The 22,602-nt window shown below is 44.1% G+C and overlaps 1 protein-coding gene across 1 annotated transcript in view; it reads left to right on the forward strand.

Moving 5' to 3' along the window:
• Positions 1-14,862, forward strand: part of ARPP21 (cAMP-regulated phosphoprotein, 21kDa) — a gene marked incomplete at its 5' end in the record, with an annotated part of 50,965 nt that extends 36,103 nt beyond the window's left edge. The window contains 2 exons of the mRNA XM_010024809.1: positions 12,730-12,881; positions 14,026-14,862. Coding sequence (XP_010023111.1) covers positions 12,730-12,881; positions 14,026-14,283 — 410 coding nt within the window. The remainder of the gene's footprint in view (positions 1-12,729; positions 12,882-14,025) is intronic.
• Positions 14,863-22,602: the final 7,740 nt, after the last annotated feature.

Below are 22,602 nucleotides of genomic sequence, written 5' to 3' on the forward strand. Positions count from 1 at the left end.
TATCTATTCATTTCTTCTGTGAACACACAAGGAACTTGTGTTTCCTGGTGTTAATCCTCGTATTTTCAAAAGTGCCACTAAACCCTTCTTAGAAAAGGCAAAAGTAAAGGTCTACATCCACAGGGCATTCCCTTTTTTAATTAAATGTTTATATTATTCTGCCCACCCAGTGCAAGAGTTGAACAAGCATCTGTCTGGGACGTGGAGGTAGGTTTGCTTTGCAGATTTAGCTGCCTGATTTATAAAAAGAGCTTATAAAACTGTATCAACAAGTTATTTTGCAGATAACTTGGCCAATTAAAACAAAACCTCCTAAAAGTCCTGAGCAATGAGACTCACCCTCCCCTCCACCAGAGGCAAACCGAAAGGTGAAACAAAAGCTTTAAATCACCTATGGACAATTAAACTGTTCCATTGCACTTAAAATATTTTTTAAAATGGAAATTAAATAAATTTTTTGAACTTTTAGCAATCGGTACCATTCTATTTGGAATGTCAAAAGGGAACGGTGTTACTTTTACAGACATTTTTGGCTTTTATTCACTTATTCCCTCCTTTGTGAGATAAATGATTTGGGCACAGGTGAAGCTAACCAGGCACTGGGGTGACTACAGCTGTAAGTTTTGCTGTTCACCTCCTTCCAAGAAAAAGCTTTAGCTGAAAGGTACAGCCCAGGTTTGGTGCAGTGATCTGGTGTATGGTTTTGTACCTATGGCAGAGTTGCAATTGGTGTTCACATTTCGGCAGTGACACAGAATGGAGTAGGTGCCTCCAACAGAGACACAAAGCACATGTCCATACCTGACATGGCATTTGCCCTGTATTTCTGGGGTAATGGGAATGGAAGATCTTGATGATAATGACTGCTTTAATAGCAGAAAAGGCCTAACCCAATTTTTTTAACAGCTCTTTTTAATTAAGCAAGATAAGAGAAGTAAACTAGGGTCTGCCAGTAAACTAGAAGGATTTTTAATTGCAAGGTAAACACAACTGGGCCACAGAAGTGCCACAGAAGTCAAGTCTGACCGACTTATCCTTGGTTGCCATTTGTTTATTACTTGGCAGTACCTCTTGGTACATAGCCAGTGCTTAGTCTAATCTAATAGCACTTTCTTGGATGCAATCGTATAGATGTGTATTGGGCCATGTGTGAATCTAGGCTCAGACCCATCTTGCCCCACTGCTTGTGAATTAAGCAGTGGCTGTGCGAAAGGAGAGCTGGGAAGAGTAGAACTGTATTTTATTGGAATGGGGCCTCTTTTTCCTTAGGTGTATTGGTATCTGCCTGGTCAAGTTTTTCAGAAGCCTTTTAAAGGATGCTAAGAATACACAGAATAAATGCGCTGGTATCTCTCCTACTGGACATATCCTCCTTTAAGGGGCTGAGTTCCCTGGCCTTATCCCAGACGTGTATTCAAGCCTGTAAATCATTGCTCTTAAATCAAAAAATTGGCTCATATGCTTAAAACTTAAGCAAATGCTTAAGGGCTCTGCTGTATAGGGGCCAGTGTAATCACTGTGTTGCAGGCGAGTGCTCCTAATATGGTGCAAAGCCAGTTAAGGTTGATTGCTAACCCCCAATAGCCTTTGGATTACGTTCTGCATGGGCACACTTGGAAAACATGAGATTTTTGCAGTTGGACCCATATGGGCAGACATATGCTCCATCAAAGTCCTGTTGGCTTCAGTATCATCCTGCGTCTGTTCGCCTCTAGCTGGGGGATGTAGCCCATAACTTGCTGTGCCCTTATGTTAAAGGTAAATAAACAAATACAAGTCCTTTTGCTCAGTGATGTGATACATTAACCTATAGGTGTACACAGAAGCCGTGCCTTTCTTGCAGATGGTATTTCCAGTTGGTGGTGTGTTTGTGAAGACTCTTCTTGAGGCTGAGCCCGGGTTGCGAGTGTGAACGGCAGAGACTGGGAATTGATGGTGCCAGTAAATAAATAGTTATCTACCCTACTCTGCCCTCAATAAAGTGCAACACAGCACGGTGAACCATGCATCTCCAGCACGCTGTAGCCTTCCTCCAATACATAGGATGTGGGCAGGAGCCTGTACCTGAACCTGTGTGGAAGCAAAGAGCACGGCAGAAGCAGTGAGAGCACACGGACCATCATCTCTGTGGCTGTGCTGGTAAGCTGCAGCCTACTCAGGATGGAGCTCTAAGCAGTAGTGCTCTCTGAATATACAGAGATTCTGGTGGGTTTTCCAGACATGTTTTGTGCTGGTTTTCTCTGGGCAATTTATTTCTCCTGGGTGCTTTTTTCCCCACCTCCAGCTCTCTTGTCTGTTCAGGAATGCACCATCTTTAGTGCTGGGACTGCAGCTACTCCTTGCAGTTTGCACAGTAGCTGGCATGATGGAGGTTCACATTGGGTTTCTGCTTGTAGATATTTCAGCAATATCAAGAACTGGGTTACAGATCAGTACATGGGGGACAACAGTTTGTTTGCTCAGACCTGCTGTTACTTATCTGTGGGTAACCCAGCAGATCAGGCTAGTGTGACGTAGAGATGAACCTGCTGGAATTCAGTGAATCTGTGGGTTCACAGCTTGCATGGGAAATCTGATCCTGCTGGTTTTGTATTTGTTCTTTCAATTTTGCTTGGGTGGTTGTCCCTTTGCGTGCCTTTTGTATGGATTTGTTGACAAACACAATGGATATTGCAGATAATTGTTGTGATATGACCAGGAATTGTTGTATATAACTGCAAACACAGACACAGATACATGTAGGGAGTATTACATGGGGTACTGCTCATCTAATGAGCTACACTGATGTGACCATATGCGCTTCCAGCCTGCTCTGTGCACGAAGGCTTCACCCACCTCCTGCTTTGCTTTGCATTCAGCACAGAGCAGTGGTGCACAGTCAATTCACGTAGCCCAGTTGATGAGCAGCAACTTGGCTATTTATTGTTATCTTCCTATAGCTTGAGCCCTGCCACTCATATCTGCAGGTACTTATGGCTGGAAATAAGATCTGTAAGTCCCACTGATGAAGTGAGTGGTTAGTTAGAGCTCAGCAATTGCAATGATCAGGCTGCTATGGAACTTCCTGAGCTCTACATTATATCTGATACTTGTTTCCACTGGTTCGGGTACAGGTGTGTGTGTGTTTCTGCATCCCACGAGTTAAATTAGTGCCATTTTTTTTAAATCAAGTTTTGAATTTATACCAAGTGTAAATTTGTACCAGCTCCAGTGTTGATATTCCTGCTCTGAGCTACAGGAAGTTCCCATGTGAAAATGAATACATTTTTAACAAAGGTTCATTTTGCAATTCTGCAAAATACAGTTTTCTGGGCAGAGGGATGAGAAAAGAGTCATTTGCTTTTGCAGCCTTTAGCCAAAGGTATTGTTTTGGGTTTGGTTGTCTTTTCCAGAAAGGGTAGTAATAAAATAGTTAATCATATGCTTAATTTGTTCACAGTTCACTGTAAATCTTAGCCTTAAAGAAAATTCAGGTTTTCTGTGACAATGTGTGGGTACTTTGTCTCTGAATTCAGCAGAACTAGTGAACTTAATGCTATGTAGTCGTTCTAAATGAAAACTTGAACGTTTTGCTGGCAAGGGCATCTCTCTAGATGCCACTTTTCAGCCAGAGGCAAGACCTACAGCACATCACATGCCAAAGGAACCTTACTGTCAACACTAACATGTTTTTACATTGGTGGTTTGGTTGTATATTAGTTACTCAAAAATCCCATCAAGAGGAATTGCAGCAGACTGCAGCAGTGTAACAGTGTATGTCCATGGTAAGGACTACAAGAATATTTGCATCTGTTTTGGTCTTTAAGCAGTAAAGCTCTATTAAGAGTAACCCACAAATTCTGCAGGGTGGTCTGTTTGTCTGCCTATGGGTGATGCTCATTAACATCAGCAGGGTTGGTGGGCAGGGGCTGAGAGAAGAAGGGTTAGACTTGTGTCTTCCCCAGTGCTATTCGGGACCTCCGTGATGCCCTGAGAGCTTGCAGTACGTGCCTTCAGTGCTTAGCTCTGTGGGGAAGAAGCAGCTTCACCCTGCTCAGAATCATGTTTTCCAGGTCCTGCAGTACCCTCCCTGCAGGCACCTCAGCTGGCTTTGGGCATCTACTGCTCCAGTGTGAACCCTTGCTCCTCTTGCTAGCCAAATGGAAGCACTTTCCAAAGCCCATCTCCCCAAAGCTGCCCAGCCTGTTCACATCACTCCATGGGTTAACTTAGTTCAAAGGCTTAAATACTTCCCTTCTCTCTCTGTATCACCTGTGTCATTTGCTGGCTGAGTGACTATTTTTTTGCTCTCCAATAAAATGCAGAAGCCTCAGATTACCAAACAGCTGCACATGCTTTGGGTTAATGCATTTAAGTCAGGCTCCAGGGTCTGGGTAAGTGCCAAGATCCTGGCTCAGCTGCTTTACCAGAATTACGCTGCTGTAATGGAGCCCTGCATTATTGTGTTGCAATTATTTTGGCTTGCAGCTGGCTGTTCCCTCTATATTTTTACTGAAGCGAGATAAAAGGATTTTGTCTTAAAAATAGAATTTTCTTTTCTGACTCTTAGAGAAGCTGTGAGTTCCATACCATGCCTGAAAGAGGTGCCCCTCTTCAGCTCAGATTTCTCCTCAAGGAGAAGAGCAAATAATTTGTGTCATAATTTCTGAAGAACAGGAACAGTGCTAAATGGTCTCAAAACATAAAATAAGGGTGTATTGAAAAGGGAATGAAATAAGTGATTAAAGTGTCATATAATGATATGGTTTAATGTTCTCAGCAAGAACAGGTTTATTTTCAGCATCAAGCCACTTACTAGAAGCATGTTGTTCTTAAAGCTGTCCCTATAATTTGGAAATCCTTTGTATAGAGAAGTAAAAGAATAGATCTAGATTTTAAACCAAAGAAAAACATTTCCCCAACCTTGAATCTCCTTTATTTGTATCCATTCAAGCTCTTTTTGCTGCCTATTTATACACATTTCTTGTCAAATAACAGCTCTCTCAAGTTCTCCAGTTGATAGCGAAAAGTAAACTGAATGCAATCGTTTATCTTTTGAACTGTTCAACTGTGCCCTTCTTCATGTTCTTGTTAATAATGCCAGGTCCCCCAGGAGCACTCTCACGCAGTTTTATCACATAAGCTTTTTGTTTGACCTTACCTGCTGTTCCCCTGGAACATGGGGATGGGGGGGAAGCCAAAATGCCAGCCTGCCTTAATTAAAACTGTAGTCTCAGAAGGTGTTACAGTGTGTGATTTCATTAGGTATATAATGAAAGTATTTAATCATACTGCTTATTTGTCTGAGCCTTTTTACTTGGTAGTGAGGTACAGTGAGTTTGAAAACAACTCTTCTAGTTGTGGGAAAGTAACTGAGGCGTGGGTGCACATCTTCATGCGATTCATAAGTTTGTTGTAGCCTTGATTTTGTATGTTTGCCCTAAAGGTCGTTGCTTCACCATTTCTCATTAACAGAATCTAAACCACCATAACAAGAGGCTTTCCACCACCCGGATAAGGCCATTTGGTTTATGTGGTGACTATTCTTGAGGAGACATCTATGCACAAAACACTGTCTCTTAGCTTTTGTAAAGATGTACCTTATTCTGGTTTATATAGGACAGGCAGAGCTAAAATAACAGCTTTGTGAGGCTTTGATCCTGCACGTCTTTTGAACTGGGAGGGTTTGCATTGCCCAGGGAGTTGTGTTATTCCCTTAATTTTCTTCCCATTTTGTTAGCAGTAAAAAAGTGCCCCCAGTTAGCAATGTTGTCTCGAGTAGCGCATGAAACCACCCATGCTTCAGCTGCTCTGTGCTTTGGGTTTCTGCCAGACCATGGGCTTGCAAAATATGTAAAACCAGGATTTCCTATAGCTTTTTGAGGAAGAATAAATGAAGAAGACAAAGGGGAGCAAAGAGAAGACAGATTCTGCTCTAGCAGGACTACCCAGATGGAGGATTTCAGAGCCATAACCTGCCACAAAATTTGTTGTGTATCAGAGCATTTTCATCAGCAGTTTTTACTAAATCCAACAAATAGGTTGCTCTGAAATAACACAGAATTGCAGCAAATTCCCAAATTTGGTTTCTTCTTCTAGAGCTGGATGAAGATATTTTTGCGCTATTGAAATTGTGGGATTTATAGCTTTGTGAACCAAGCAGAGAGGGGTGGAGGAGACAGACGAGTCTTCTAACCAGTACTTCTTGTGATCACAGATCTTAGTGATTCATTTCTCTGACGCATATACATCATGCTGAGTTCCTAATGCAGCTGAACATGGCTCTTTCTCTGTGGGTCTGCCAACAGATGTGGCTGTTGATCTGATACCAGGTTTGGGAAGCATGAATGTGCTCTTAGCAAAGCTACAGCAAATGCAGGGGACCAGGGAGGCGCAGTTTTGGCAACAATTATGTGTTGAAACTCTTGAGTTCAAAATCCTGCAGTTTTATAACCCCAGCTCTGCAGAAGAGTATTCGAGTCACTGTCACTGTAATCAGTTGAGGAATATCTGACTGTGTTTCAGGGAGGGTAACTGGAGTGCCATAGCAAAATTGTTTTGATCTCACCCAACTTGAAAGATCAATGTCATTAGTTTTAAATAGTGAAAACAAAACTGGTGTTAATGCCCCATGCTTTCCCCTGGAGCTGTACTGCTGGGGTGGGACATTCTTTGGCCTGAAATGAAAGAAGTCAGGCTGTAAGTTAGTTACTTATGTGAAAAGGCTTCCTTTGGTTTTGAGGGTCTGAGCCTGTGTGGTGCCGTGGGGAAAGGAGGCTGTGGCTGCCACCTCACGCCTCCAACTTAGTTGTTGCTTTTTTAGACTTTTATTTCAGGCATAGGAATTTTGGGGTTTTCTTTTGTGTGTGCGTGAAAAATAAAATGATTGCATGTTTTGAGGGGAAAGGGATGGATTTTGAGCATTAAGCTATTGAGCATTTGTCATCCTAGCTCACATAGTATCCAGTTCACACCCAGAAATTGTATGTGATGTCTTCAAATGGAACACAAAGCCTGTCTTACCAGGTCAAGACATTTTTATGTGTGTTGCAGCAAGAGAGCAGACACAGTAGGAGTGGATTGATCAACTGCAGCAGATTGGGTTTGCAGGATGCCTTGGGTTTTAGATCCAAGCTTAAACTACAGAATTGTTGACAAAATGCTTTGGATTCCAGCTGCACAAGATGCAGTTTAAATCTTCAGACTCACACAGAAAATAACACACCAGTAGGGACACATTAATTAGCGTGTCTTCTGTGGGAGCCTTCCAGACTGCAGACACTGGGGCGAGGCTAAAATCAAAATCAGCTTAGATTTATAGCTGAATTTTATGCTTTCCATGAGACTTTTAGCCCATCATTTGCAGTGAATCTGGCTGGGTAATGACCCAAGTGCATAACGAACCCCCCATTTCCTCAGCAGCCACCCAAATGCAGTGCGGAACACCGGGTTGTGAGAATCCTGAGCCCGAGGCACTGGAGCATTGCTTCTCTAGCGCGAGCAGTGTCGGGACATTTTGCAGCTGGCAGTTCTGATGCCCATGTGGAAGGTGAAACATCTGTTTGCAGGCCTCGAGTAGCTCACTCGAGGTAAGGAACATTGCAGGAGGGACTAATGGACCCTCTGCAACGCCCAGGAGAGGGCTTTGTTCTGGCTCCTGGAAACCCCTTGCCTCAGATTGCTGCTGGGAAGAGATTGCAGTATGCACCTCCCACAGCTTGGCCAGCTGTCCTAAATGCAAAGTTCCCCAGCGTGGCTTCCTTTCCTCACACTTTACTGATAACATTTAGTGTCCATTTGAGAAGCAAAAGGTTCTTTGTGGTGCTAAGAGGCATGGTTTAGTGGTGGACTTGGCAGCGCTGGGTTAACAGTTGGATTTGATGAGCTTAAGGGTCTTTTCCAACTTAAATGATTCTATGATTCTATGTTATGATTCTAAGATACAGAGTTTGATCTTGCCGAACTGCTTGCTTCATTTTTTCCTTCCTAGTAAGGTCTGCCTGACCTAGTAAGATAAGTTTTGCAAGTACTTTAGGATGGACCAGCTCAGAGCTGTCAGCAAATGAGTTGCCAAAAAACTTTACCGTCCTTACTGATATGCGCATGACTGAGGTATAGTTTTACAACAGTATTGTTTCTTCTCTGCTTAGTAACTTATCATGGGGTTGTAAGTTTCTGTGACTATAGAGTAAAAGATACATCCAGCCACTTGAATGCTTTACCCGTAGCTTGTTTCAAAAAGTAAAGAAAACTATAGCCTAGCAAAAGGGAATAGATAGCAATTGTATTCTTCAGCCTACTGAGCGCTGCTCCAGGGCAGAGTAAACTAAAATAGGACAGAATTTGCCCTTGGAATATTCATGGATATTCCACAGAGATGAACTGTCTGCTTGTGCAGTGAATTGGATGTCATTGCCAGTATGTGACCAAAGTGAGGAGAGATTGGGAGGAAGATCCTGTCTCACACGCAAAAGATTGTTCCTTTTCCTTGGAAGATAAGAAAAGTGTTAAGAGTTAACTGGCTAACATTTTCATGAGTATTTCAAGCCTGGAACATATAATTTAATGCTCTGAATAATACTGGACACAGAGCTCTAATTATATCTTTATTCCCAGAACTTCTACTGAGCTGATGAGTATCTTCTAGCAAGCTGTCCATCCTCATTTTAGAGGTTTCGGGTGTAGCAAATGTGTTTCCTCTCTGGATAAATTCCCTCCTTGTTAATTATAGGGTCTGTTGAAACTTTGTATTTTATTTCTAATCTGAACAGTCCTACTTTTAACTTCCAACCATTTAATTTTATTATAGCATTTTCTATTCTGTTCAAGAACTATCTACCGGCAGATACCTCTTCATCTTTTGAATAAATGGAGCAGAGTGAGCTCATTAGGTCTCCCAGGAAGAGGTGTGCTTCAGACCTCAGATCATTTTTTAGCTCTCTTCTCAGCCCTTAGCAGTTTTAGGGAGTCTTCTGCAGATGTAAGCCCCTGCAGCAAGCACAGCACTGGGTGCACAATCTACCATTGCCCTGGTTTCAGCACATCGCAGGGTGTTCCCTTGTGTCTGCACCAAGAGGTGGTGCTCGCTCCCCTCGGCTTTCCCATGGGAGCTCAAATTCAGTCTCTTTCTGGTGCTTCTGGCAGCAGATACAGAAGAGGCTGAGCTGGTCTATACTGGGGCACCAGGAAGTCACTGCAGTGGTGGCAGAGTGGGCAGGAGCATGACCAGTTCTATGCAGCATCGCGCCCAGCCAGGTTAGCCTTGCTGAGGTGTCCCTTTAGAATTGCTACTGGGCTTTGCTTGCCTAAACCACTGCAATGTGTGGCCAAGACACCTGCATTTGGGGTTTGCTGGTGGCAATGGCTTGGTGAGTGAAGTGGGAGGGCAGCAGGTGAGCTGTCAGATCCCATCAAAACCACTGTGAATTTATGCGTTTACATTGGGTGGGTTTAGATGCGAGGGCTCTGTTCAAGTGGTCAGAGTACAGTCAGATCTGGAGTTCAGGGACTTGTGCCAGGCTGCAGCTCAGGGCTGGTTATTCTTTACCTGGAGTGCTGATACACGTACTGCAAAGCTCTCTTCCTAATATATGCTTCAAATCTAAAATGAGCAATGGAATAGTCCCTCCAAGCAGGGATATGCCGTTCGGGAAGGCTGCATGCCGAGCCCAGCAGAGCACCAAACATGCTTTAATGGCAGCTCAGGGTGACATTACTGCAAGAGGTGTAAGACCATTGCATTTTGGGTTTTGAGCTCCATAGCCTCATTAGGAATTAAAACATACGTGGGTCTATCTCCCCTGGGATGTTTAAGTTAGCTGACTGTAGGCATGGTGATACAAGCTGTAAAGGTTCAGAGAATTACCTTGATGGAATGACGGTGTCTTCCATTTTGACTGCAATCCAAGGCTCATTTTCCCTCAGAGGCATTCATTGAAATTCTGTGCATGATTTGTTCCTCTGATTGTTTAACAATGTCTCTCATGTTTGCCCTGATTTAAAAAATCCTCCTTTGTAGCAGAGATAACATAGAGCAGGATGGTATAATTGCAGTAAAGAGGCCCTGGAGCTTGCAGTAATAGGATGGTTCATCTGATGTGTACTGCCATTAGAAAATAACCCACGTATGTATGTTCTCAGGGGACAGTAAAGAGGCTTTTAAGGATTACACTTTATGTAATATGAAAGCTAATGAGCGAAAGAGCAAGTATGAAGCAAACTATTGCTGCAGGAAGCATGGTGCCACTTCCTGTTCTCACTTGTTTCCTGACACCGGTGTCTAGCTCCGAAACATCCATCCCTGCCCAGCAGTGCATGGCTTCTCGTGCACTGTGGTCAGTCCCCATGACTGATCGCATGTCAAAAGCATGGCTGAGCTGACTTGAGGATTGAAAATACTCTGTGTGGACAAGGTTAATAATTTTGGGGGAATAGTGATTTCTGATAGGCTGTGCACTAAAAATTCTTCCCTGTGAGGGTGCTGAGGCGCTGGCACAGGGTGCCCAGAGAAGCTGTGGCTGCCCCATCCCTGGCAGTGCTCAAGGCTAGGTTGTTCACAGGGGCTTGGAGCAACCTGCTCTAGTGGAAGGTGTCCCTGCCCGGGGCAGGGGTTGGAGCTGGAGGAGCTTTAAGGTCCCTTCCAACCCAAACCATTCTGTGATACCATGATGATGTTTCTATCACTAAAGTAATGGCAATGCAATTGTATTACTGGAAGCAACAGAAGGACTTCTCTCTAGTTGACCCTAGCAATGCCCTCCTGTCCCTGCAGAGCACCAGTCCATCACCCTGGGCCTGTGCATCCCGGTCCAACTCTGTGAGCCCAGATGCAGTGTTTGATTGCATTTCCCAACTTAGCATCACTTGATCCCTGGCCCACCACCAGTCATTCATTCCAACATCTGGGACTTTGACAACCGCATGTGACACAAGATGAATTATCTGTTGCTGCTTCTGCTGTCAGTTGACTCCTCTCTGCTTAAACTGTGTCTTGCAGATACCGGAATAGTAGTGCTAAATTCTTTATTTCTGTCCTTTCTCTCCCTCCCCCCATAATTGGGGTACAGGAGCAGAAGAGGACTTGTAATTTTATTATTGCTGTATAAGCCTTCTGGAAACTCACTTACAGCACTTTTGATGTTGGTAATTTTTGTGACTAAAACATCTGCTGACACTGTGTTTGTGCATAGGAAAAGAGCAAATCTGAATGTATAATAATCTGGTGCATTTGGGAGATGTTTGATGCTATATCCCAGCCAAGTTAATCACTCATGGAATTGATTTATTTTTTTTTGCTCAGTTGACTGGAGACATTAATCTCGTATCCGAGGAAAAGCATCTTTAATGCCAAAAAATTGATCAGAGATGCCTGGCATTTCTCTGGCATCAGGGAGATTTTAAAGGGAAGCTCTCAGCTGACAATAGGCTGGCAGAAACAGAGACATTCCTTACTTTATTTTTCTTACATAATGAAGAAATACCCAGGTGATGATTTCCAATTTGTGAAGTATATTGAGCTGTGTACTGTAGTCATGAATATCAATTGGGCAGACGTGACACACATTTTTCATACGAAATAACGGAGTTGCTCCTTCTGATAATTCTTCTTCGCAGAAATATGCTTGTTCTGAGAACATCAGTACAGAGTTAGCAGTGCACTGCATTGCTGCATGTTAACAAATACGAGTGCTAAAGGGCACAGGATGTCTTAAAGAGAAATTATTTGGGGATTTATAATGCCTGTGGCTGGCTGCATTTTTCACAGATGGGATCTTTTTCCCCCTTTCCCTTTTCCCCCTTTCCCTTTTCTGACCTTTTCTGCAAAATCCCTCATCTGTAGGCAGCAGCATTCCCCACCAGCCCACTTCCACCCAGCAAGGCTTGTTCTCAGGCTAGAGAGTGTTGCTGCTGAGCAGCTCACTGCTCAAACTGCCTTTCCCATCCGTGCTCCTGCCTCACTGGCACGTCAGCCTGCCCTCTACATCATACAGCCTTTGCCCATTTCTCAGTTAGCCCTAGAGGAGCCATGCCAGCAAGAAACCTGCAGTGTTGTGGTGACTTTGAGCACAGAGCCCATTGCAGTTTGAAGCAGAAGCATCAACTTCTCATCCCTGTGCAGCTGTTTGTGTGTCGGCAGCATTCCCACCAAGCAATGGGGAGGACCAGACGCTCCTCAAGTTTTGATTTTCCTCTTTTGCCAAACACAAAACTAGTGGGGTGGAATATAACTCTCAATACTCCCTAATAGTATTAAAACCCCTTGCAAATAGGAACCAGTGGGTATACAGATGTTCTTCTTGGTTAAATAGAGCCTTCTCTGTTTACATCTGCCAGGCAGATGTGTTACCAGAAAGGTAGGAGGGTAAGATAAAAAACATGACCTGAAAGAAAACTACCAGATTAGACTGTGAAGGGCAAATACCTTCCTTGAAGCCAGTGGGAGATTTGCCTCTGAGAAACTAGACAGAAGCCAGTAGCACTTGGTGTCTGTGCAGGGCTTCACAGTCCTGCGCTGCAGTCGGGCATCCCTCAAGGTGGGTCTCTGCTGCAGGGTTGAAGAGCACAAGGAAGGGTCATGTTAGCATTTATTTATTCCCCTTTCATTTTCTCTTCCAGTAACACTTAACTAGAAGCAGAGCAACCTCTTGATGAATGTGGGGAGAAATGATGGGATCACTTGCTGTTCCTTGGAACAGTTTTAATTTGGCCCCTTGAAGCAACAGCACGTTTGAAGGTGTCTGTCTCTTCCAGGTTACCAGCCTGTCCTGCCGAACCAGCAGCAGGGGTTCCAGGGTCTCATGGGAATGCAGCAGCCGCCCCAAAGCCAGAACCTGATGAATAATCAACAGGGAAATCAGGTGCAAGGCATGATGGTGCAGTATCCAGCCATGTCGTCTTATCAGGTACTCGGGGGCTTCAATGCTTTTCGTGGCGAGCGCTTAATTGGATGAAGCTTTCATATCACAGAATGGTCTTATTACTTCATTAGGACAGTGTGTGGCAGGAGGCCTGTGGATAAATAGGCTTCTGACTGAAATTGGTTTCTTTGCTTCCTGTTTACGTATTCCTGGTACTCCTGGTTTTCAATCTGAGTTGGGAATACTTCAACTGAACTATTTATTGCAACCTGCAGTGCGGGTAAAACATCACAAAGGATGAAGGAGTTCTACTTCTTCCTTTGAAGAAAGTGAATTTAAAAGAAAGTAAAGACAAAGCATTATTGTTGGTTTGGGGGTTTTTGGTTGTGGGGTTTTTTGCCAGTGCAGTATTGTTTCCTGTAATGAAGCTGAAGGCTTTCCTGATCCAATAAAAATTACTCATCTGTGGAGACTCCTGCCAAGGATCTCACCATGCCTCCTGTAACAAGCTGTAGCCAGACAGATTTCTGTTGTTTGCGGAGAGGCAGGGCAGTGGCTTGATTTTTACCAGGTCTGTACGTTACCCAGACCTTATACCTGGTTTCTGTGAGATTGCCAAGAACCTGTGAGAGGAGGCCTGTGCTTATGTTTCCTGCTGCTCCCTCTGGAAATTAAAGAACCTAAATGACATCAAATTCATTTTAGCAGATTGCACTGGGTGAGCAGCCATTCACCCTTTCCCCTGCCTGCTCTGAAAACACTACAGCAACCCAGGTGGAGATGGGGGAATCATTTGTGGGAAAAATGTTCCCCTTACATCTTCAGAATTGCTATATTGAGAGTGTGTTTTGAAGGTTATTGACCAAGTTAAAGATTTAGACCTTCTAGATGGCCTAGAAACAACGCGGTTGAGTCTTGTGCTTGCTCTGGTCCCAGAAATTCATATTCAGCTACACGATGACAGAGCCGCTTTCTGGACCAAGGTAGCAGGGGGATTTCTCCTTAACCCTTCTCTAACAAAATCCTCAGGGGTGAGAACAGTTCTGGGCAGCAGAAAATGACACTTTTTGGCAGAACATCTTGTATGCTCAAGTTCAGCTAGAAGGAAGGTAGGGAATACATGGGACCTACTCTGATTTGTTTAGTAATTACTATTTTGTTTCCTTCATCTTTCCTTACTCCTGCCTAGGTGCCAATGACCCAGGGTTCTCAAGGATTGCCGCAACAATCATACCAACAACCAATCATGCTACCTAATCAATCAGGTCAAGGAACACTTACAGCCACTGGAATGCCTGTCTACTGTAATGTCATACCTCCTGCCCCACAGAACAACCTGCGGCTGATCGCCCCACACTGCCCCTCCAGTAACGTTCCGGTTATTTCTGCCAGCTGCAGGACAAACTGTGCGAGCATTAACAGTGCAGGGTGGCAGGTCAAGTACTGACACTGGCTCAGTGTGGATACACGAGGATAGTGGTGCATTATCTGACAAATAACTCATGGCCTTCAAACGAAGAGGAACACAACAGGATAATCAGTTGAGGACAGAAACACTGACGATGCTCAAGTGATTTGCTGCTGGAAAAATCTGTAAAAAACCTAAAAATTAAATAAATTTTGAAAAAAAAAGAAAAAAAAAAGATGTTTGCTGGTTAATGGTGCATATTTTTGTCATGTCTGCTAGGTATGCCTTTATAGCTTAGCTAGTGACATGAATTCATTGAGGTAAGATTTTTTCCTACCACTGAACACCACTGTGTAGATTGTAATATCCCCAATTCGGATTAGTTTTGTACTTTGTGTTGAGTTTGTGAAGCTAAAAGTATTTAAAAATATAACAGAATCACATTGTACCAAAGCTGTAATGGAAATGGTAAAATAAAAGAAACTAAAAAAAAAGGAATTACTGAATGGAAGGAATAATTTATATACACTATAGAGGTTTTTTTATGGATATATACTGTATTGTAGTGCTTAATCACAATAAAGCTATTTGACCTCATGGAGAAAGGTCATGTTTCTACCACCTGCTTGGTCTCTTCTCTGTTTCTGAGTGAGTGAACTTCCCTTTGGTTCTGCATTGTGTTGTTGATGTTTATTGGGCTTATGGCAGTTTCACGAGCAGGTGATGTACCTGTGTCTCAGCGTGCAGGAATGTAAGAGCTAAGACCACTGCGGTGTAGACACTAGAAAAGAGTTCAGTGCAGGATGTACCAGATCATCTTCCACTAAGTTTGTGCTTTTCCAATCCCTAGGACCTGTAATGTCACAAACACAATTCACTGCTGCTACAAGCCTCTACTAGGTCATACCTCTTCAAGAGGCCGTACAACAGTTGTATCTAAGAAGACAAAGGAAGACAAAGATGTCCCATGATATCCCATCTGCTGGCTGGAAGATCAGTTGCTACTGATGTAGCAACCACAGAACCCAGCAGTTCTTCTGCCACATAGAAATACTCGACCCAGTTATTGCTGCTCCAGGTACAAAGCTATTTTGCAGCAAAAAGATGTCAAGCCAGGTATCTGGTCCCTCATGTTCAAGTGGTGGGGATGAACAATATCCTTGTTTGTCTCTTAAAACAAGCAGCACAGTGGTTGGCCAGGGATTTTTAGAACTTTGTTTTTGTTTCCTGTGGCATTTCTCATTATGTCCGTGTTCACTCAAAGTCCCAGCTTGTTCTGATCAGTCATTCTTCATTCATAAATGCTGCATGGAATTCCCCATTCTGCTTCAGTGGTGGCAACATTTGAGTCACAAATGTGTTTACCAGGCAGAAGCCTATGTTGTTTTTCACTTGAGCTGCGTTTTTGATCAGTTTTAAACACCTTTAAAATATGAGTTGAGCACTGCAGAATCACACATATGCTCCATGAAAAAGCCTGAGATCCTTCTATGTGTAAAATCTGTACGTGTGATAGTACAATTTTAGGCACAGCCGAGATGACAGCAGCCTGCAAGGCTTTTGATCATTAATCTGAATGTGAAACAGGATTTATTTTACTTTTAAGATGGGTGGCTTTTCCTTTACGCACTTGAGCTGTTGCAGTGGAAAAGCTACAACTCATATTTAAACCAAACATATTTCTTTTCAATGCAATGAACAGATTTCTTCCAGAGTTCAGGTTTTTGGGGCTTTTTTTTATGTTTGTGTCTTGAAGTGTGGAATCCAGTCCTGTGGGATTATAAGAAAGCCAAACACCGAATTTTATGTAGTGTAATCGCAATTCACTTGCTAAGAGACAGTCAAGAACACGAGCAGGTAAGTAAACACAATTCACTTTTCAATTAGATGTGAAATGCCTTGGGAGAGCCTGCTGATTTTCCTTTTATAATTGGAGACACTGCATTTGAATTTTGCTTATGACCCTGACCTCTAGTTTCAGATGCCCTGCATTGTATGGCTTATTTCCTTTTAATGTTTTATATACTACGGAGGTTTCACCCCTGTAATAACACATCATTGGGTTTGCTGCTGCCGAAAGGCTGACGGCTGATTGAATGGGTGTCCTTCTCCATCCAGATTCCAGAGTCCAGCAGGAAAGACCTGCGGGTGACTTTGTGCAGGACAGGTTGTGTGCAGCCAGGCTGAAGGAGAATCGAGGGAGGGCAACCTCTGTGAATGCAGAGTCTGGAAAGAAGAGACCCATTGCTAATCACTATATTTATGTCTCTGAAGCACTACTGTAACTTATTGATCTTCCTTCTCGCCAGAGAACTATGAATGAATTGCCTGGTGAAAATAATCTGCTCTCAGCACCATCAGTCGATGGCGGGCTGGGCTGCAGATGGTCTCAGCAGTGATGGGGAAGGGAGTCAAAACGCAGAGCCTAGGAATCTTCCTCCCATAAAGAGAGCAGCTCCCTCTGCACGTCCTTATGCCACTCCTGGTCGTGTTCCCTTGGTGAACAGCATATCCCATGACTGACCATGGGCTTGACCATGATGATGGCCATGAGCTCCCAAGACTTATCTGTCTCTGCAGTTCAATGACCAGCTTGTGTCAAACGTGGCTGTGGGAACAGGGATGCTGCTGACTGGCCTCTCAGCCTTGTGGCAGCAGCTCCTGCCTGCACATTAACGCACCTTCTCGCTGAAATGAGATGTTTTTATGTGAAATTGAGCAGTTTCAGGAGAAGGCCACAGCCATCCACCCCAGAATGGCCTACATCCTCCGACTGCCTCGCTCTCCAAAGAGTTTGAATCTCCTTAGGCATATGAGGAAACTGAATTTGATCTCCCTCAGCTGTGGAGAGTGCCCTAATTATTCAGGTATCATATACATGGGGGACGATCTCACGTGGTGGTGCACAGATTTGCTTTGTGCTGAAGAATTTGTACTTGAAGATAATGAAGTAATTCTGTTTCTGTATCAAGCACAAAATTATTCCCTGATTTTTTTAATCATACAATGTTTTCATGTCTTTCTCCTAAACCTTTTGTTCATTAATAAAAGTTTTCTGAGCTGAGTTGCTTGGTGGCCTTCTGCTATTAAACCAGAGGTGTTTCAGCATTGTCAAAAGGCGAGGAGGAGACAAAAATAAGTGACCTGCAAATACAAATAACAACAAGTGGTAGGTGAAACTCAGCACATTGCTCTCAGTCCTTTGAAATCCTTTACAGCAGGATATACAGAGCTTTCCTCTGTAAGAGGGGAGCTCTCACACTCAAATGGACAAACTTAGTTCAAGCAACTTGGCAGTAGGCCACTTTGAATTCAGAGTCCACCTCGTAGCAGTGATGTACAGGACATGCTCCTCTCCTGGGGGGTTGCTCTGTCACAGTGGGCTTGGTTTTCCTCTACTCTTCCCTTGGAACTGGGCAGGCTCAGCCCTGATGTGGTGCTAGCGACTGTTTTCATTTTCCTTTTGCCTGCTGCATACTTGCTTTGGTAGTTGTATATTGCTTTCTCCTTGTTCATGTGCTGCAGCTGATGGAAAGCTCTCCCAAGGCCCTGTACAGACTTAATTTGCTACTGTTTTTTCTAAATTAGAAATGAAAGAGGCGTATCCTGAATTAAGCTGACTGCATCAGTTGACACTGATCAGCCTTTTAGATGGGTCTAATTCATTTGGGCTGTAATTTGCAGAGGCTGTATGTCCTAATAGAAGCCAGATGCCATTTGCTATTGTTTTGCCCTTTGTGCTGCCCAAGAAGTTGATGATTTCCTTCTAAAACTGCATTCCTTATATTTCTGTTTAGCTCTGTGTTGAACAGCTTCCTTTAGTGAGGGAAGACTGCATGAATTATCCCAGCAGCAAGGAATGGAAACGTGTGGCAAGGCAGTAGCGTGCCCAGAGCCTCTTGCTCCTTCCCCATCAGGTGCTGTGCAGTGTGGCCCTGGCATAGCCATGGAGTGCTCCAGTGCCACCGTCCACTGGCATTACCTAAAGTGATGCAAAACACACTCTGACCGGTGTCTTTTCAGTTCACAGGGCTGTTGAGCTGTGGCACATGTTGACCCTTTGGGCTATATAGTGATATCTTCATTCAGCCTTGGGTTTTTAAGGAATGATTTTAGAGGCTGCAGATTTAGGAAAATAAGTCAAAGCCCCTTTGTCTTTAATGCTGCAGATGCAGTTTTACAAAAGGAAGTGTTAGAAAGGAACTGTAAGTAGAAGATAATGTTATGGCAAAGAGAGATGCCCCCCCCAGTATAGAAATTATTTCCACTGAACTCTACTGGATACTTCCCTAGAGGAACACTTTAAAAGGGCCTCTCGGAGTGCTGTGTATCTTGAGATAAAAAGCAGACTTCCCAGTTCCCAAGGCTACCTGGGTTTTTCAGCCCTGAGGGTTAATCATATGGGTGTGAACCAAGGCACTTGCCATACCCAGGTTTTGGCTGCAAGTTTATGCCAGATCATCCCTGCCATCATAAAAACCTGCTTTTATCTACGTGGAAAACAGACGAACATGAAATGCTTTGGTAATCTCTGGTGTTGTAGGTAGTGGCTGCTGAATGTGGTAGGAAAACCAAGTGAATTGCTAGTAGACAAGGCTGGAAATTTCCTGCTTGGTTCCTGTTAACTTCGATCTCAGCAGGATCAAATCTTATTGCCAGGTGGAACTTGTGGGTGAAAAGGGCTTCTGTGCGCGCGTGTGTGTGTGAGTGAGAACTTTTGTGGTGGAATAAAAAGAACTGTTTGGTTTTTTCCTGAAGCATTTCATTTAGAAACAAAGGTTTTGCAGAATTTCTTGTGAACTGTGCTCCTGTTTTCCACACTCAGGGTTGCTGATTCACTGAAGGCATGATTAGTCATGGGACGTGCTGTCAGGAGGTGGGTGGTCACGGTACAGTCCTTTGATGTGCAAAATTTCATGCAGTTATTTGCACAGTAAATGATCTTATCTAAGAACCAAGGAGGGAAAAAACCCTGACATTGAGACCAAACTTTAAATGGTAAATCTGGACAAATTCTGCCTTTGAGACAAAAACCCTCCTCAAACACATTAGAGGATATTTCCACAGGGAAAAGAAAATAAATTACAGTCAGTGCCTCACCCTGTGCCACCCATTGTAAGGGCGAGGAGATCACACCTTAAAGGAAAGTGCTGCTGTTGTAAGAGTCCTATAAGCAGCAGTTTAGAGCAATGCACACATACACTCCTGGTTAATCTCATCAACAGGAAGCAAAACAGAGGCCAGTGAGCATCCAGAATCAACCTGACCCAAATTTTCAGTGAGGGCCAAGTCCTGAACACCCTTAAGCTTGAGGTGAGGTTTCTCTCATGTGGAGCAAGCCAGAACGAATTTGCATGAAGCTCACACGTGGCACCTGAACCAAGCTCCTGTTTGCATTAATGGCAGCTCTTTCATTTTGTTTCATCTGTACAGATGAAACACACAGTGTGCTGTGATTCAGAGCTGCTTCGGGCAGCCGCAGCCCAGCATCCTACTGGGTGCATAAGCCTGTTGGGCACCATATTCACTTGACTATGGGCTATGCACAGCTTGATACTTCTTTTATTGGCATGGATATCAAAACCCCACATGTCATGGGGCTTGCTGCTATCTTCCACCAAGCTGAAATTATCAGGGAGTGTTTCAGAAATACAAAGGGGTCCAAATTATACATCGGACACTCGGGTAAATCTGGATGCTCGGATAAAACTGGATCCTTCCTGCTGTCTGGTGATGGAGAAGGAGGGAGAAAAGGTTTGTTTGTTTCTTGAACAGATTTTTATCTTCGCAGTCCATTGGGACTTGAAGATTATATGCAGTTGGCATGTGGTGGAAGGAGTTACTGCTGATGTGTGAATAAAGCTGTTGCAGACAACAGAGCTGCCACGCAGCAGTGAATGAGCTCTGGACAGGAAGCATTCAGAAAGCATAGGAAAGAATTTGATCTGAGAGTTGTTCTATCATTTATTCATGTGCTTCTCTGCTCCCCTGGACTGGGGTTGTGCTTTGTAGAAAGCTGCCTTGCTCTCCACCAGAGGCTCTGAGGTACAGGACTAGAAGCACGTCCCCTCTTTGCTGCAGAAATAACTGGGGTTCGGATCAGTTTTATTTGGGGGATTTTTGAGTGGGAAAGCTGATGGTCTGAACAGATGTGTGCATCTGGTTAGCCAAAATGTCCGTTAGTGAGAGTAAGTAAGAAACGTTGTTGAGTACAAGTGTGTAAAAGGGAAGCTGCAGTCGTCCCAAACCACTCACCCAGCAGAAGACCCTTCTCGTGTAACTGCAATTTAACTGTAATCTCATTGATGACACCATTCATCCCATCAAGAAAGCTTGTTTTGTTAAAACAAGGGCTGAGGTTTAACTACAAAGGTAGCAGTGGCTCTTCTGAAACACTTTTTGTGCAAAGAAATACACCTGGCTTTGTGAGAACTGAAAAATCTCTTCTGCATTCAAAAGCAGCAGAAATACCTGAGAGCAAGCAGAAGTGCCAAGGTCTTTTTGCTCAGCCCTGCTGTGATGAGCTCTGTAGATGCTGCGAGTGACTAAAAGAGGAATTTTATGGCTTTTTTCTTGACCCTTCCTCATTGTACTGCTTGTTCCAGGTAAACAAGCCTGTATTGCTCGGAGCTGGAGTTAAAGGGGCTTTGAAACATCATCCACAGAAAACAAATGACTTGAATACAATAGGAGAGGTGTGATGGCAGCTAGTTTTGGGAGCAAGGGAGGAGGTTCAGGGCAGATGAAATGCTGCTGTTTGCTCTGGGCACGTGTGCTGAGCCCCTGGGATCAGCGTGGCAAAGTCTCTGAAGCTGCTGCCTAAAGTATGGAGCCTCCCATCATGCTTGCTTGTGAAGGCCCATGTGTGACCTGGTGCTGATGTGGCTTGCAAGTGAAGTCATATCCTGACTGCTTGTTCTCTGTGCTTATTATTCCTATTATGGACACTCTTGTGGTGCTCTTTGTACAGTGGAAGCATGAAAAAGCCAGCTGTGGCCATATACAAGGTACGCCCCCCAGGGAGGGTATTTCTAATATCAGCAATATGTATCAGATCAGCAGGAGCTCTGGCACCCTTGAGATCCAGAAGGGAGATGAAAGAGATGCTAATAACCACACTATGGCACTGGTTCTGTAGGGAGAAGAACAATCTTTTGAGCTCACATAGAAACATAGGCAGAAGAGGCCCCATTAAAGATTCTCTACCTGTGCTACAGACAAAGACTATTTCCCTTTGCTGCTGCTGATTTCGATAGAAGAACAGCTATTATTCTCAGGTTTTCACAATAAAGATGTACCCTTTACAGAGATCTGTGAGGATGCAATATTCTAGGGTGGAATGAATTGCTCTGAGCAAGTCCCCATTCCTCTCTCTGTTGACAATAGGGGAGCCAAGATAATTAGTGCAGCTTGACATCTAACTTCTAGGCAGCGAGAAGTGGGATAAATGATACCCAGGGCATAGAAATCATTGCAGGTAGACCAATGACAACCACTGGATTGTCAACACCCTGCACTGATTGTCATTAAAACACACACTTCCACCCCCTGATACTTTACCAAAGTGGAGCACAGCCTCTTAAAAATGAATCAGTGCAGTGTCTCATGGGTAGCAGCTGGAAAAAGGCCTGGAGGACTGGGATGCTCTCTCACAGAACAGCTTATTTCTTGGAAAGATTAGTAAGATCCTGAGCTGTGGGAAGACCGGGGGAAGTGCTGGGATGTGATCTTTGCTGCTGGCAGCTGACGGAGCGAGGGTTTTCAATTCAGTGCACTGTGCCTGTGAATCCCAGAAAACCATGGGTCACAACCGTTCTGGTTTTCAATGTTTTTCAACCTATTACCCCCTGTATTTCTTCTCAACAGCCATTTATCTGTGTCCGGCTTCTCAGCTGGTCTGTTTCAGAGTGAAATGGGGGCTGGCAGCTTGTAAGAGAATCTGGGTCCCACGCCAGCCTATGCAGGAGTTAAGACCCTGACAGCAGAGCCCCACGTTGTTGGTGGCTTTCAGACAGCAATGAACGTAATCTGTGGGCCCAACTGCCTCAACAGATGCACATTCCTGTCAGTCAGCTTTGGTTCACATCCACACTTAGCTTGCAAATAGCACCTAATGCTGATGGCCCTAGACATGCAGTTATGTGACCTCCTGGTCACTTGTGTGGACCGAGCCATCCTGGCATCTGCGAACCTTGGAGTCACGATAAAGCAGGCGTCCTGCTCAGTAATCTGCTGTGACACTTGATCCTGCATTTGCCTCTTGCTTGCTTACAGCAGCCGAAACAGGCATGAAGAGCCCCCCGTGCCTGTGGCACTGGAATCTGGAGCCATGCTTCAGCAGGCGGCACTTGCAACTCC

Source organism: Nestor notabilis, unplaced genomic scaffold (genome assembly GCF_000696875.1).
Source record: "Nestor notabilis isolate BGI_N333 unplaced genomic scaffold, ASM69687v1 scaffold3632, whole genome shotgun sequence".
NCBI classification, from domain to species: Eukaryota; Metazoa; Chordata; class Aves; order Psittaciformes; family Psittacidae; genus Nestor; species Nestor notabilis.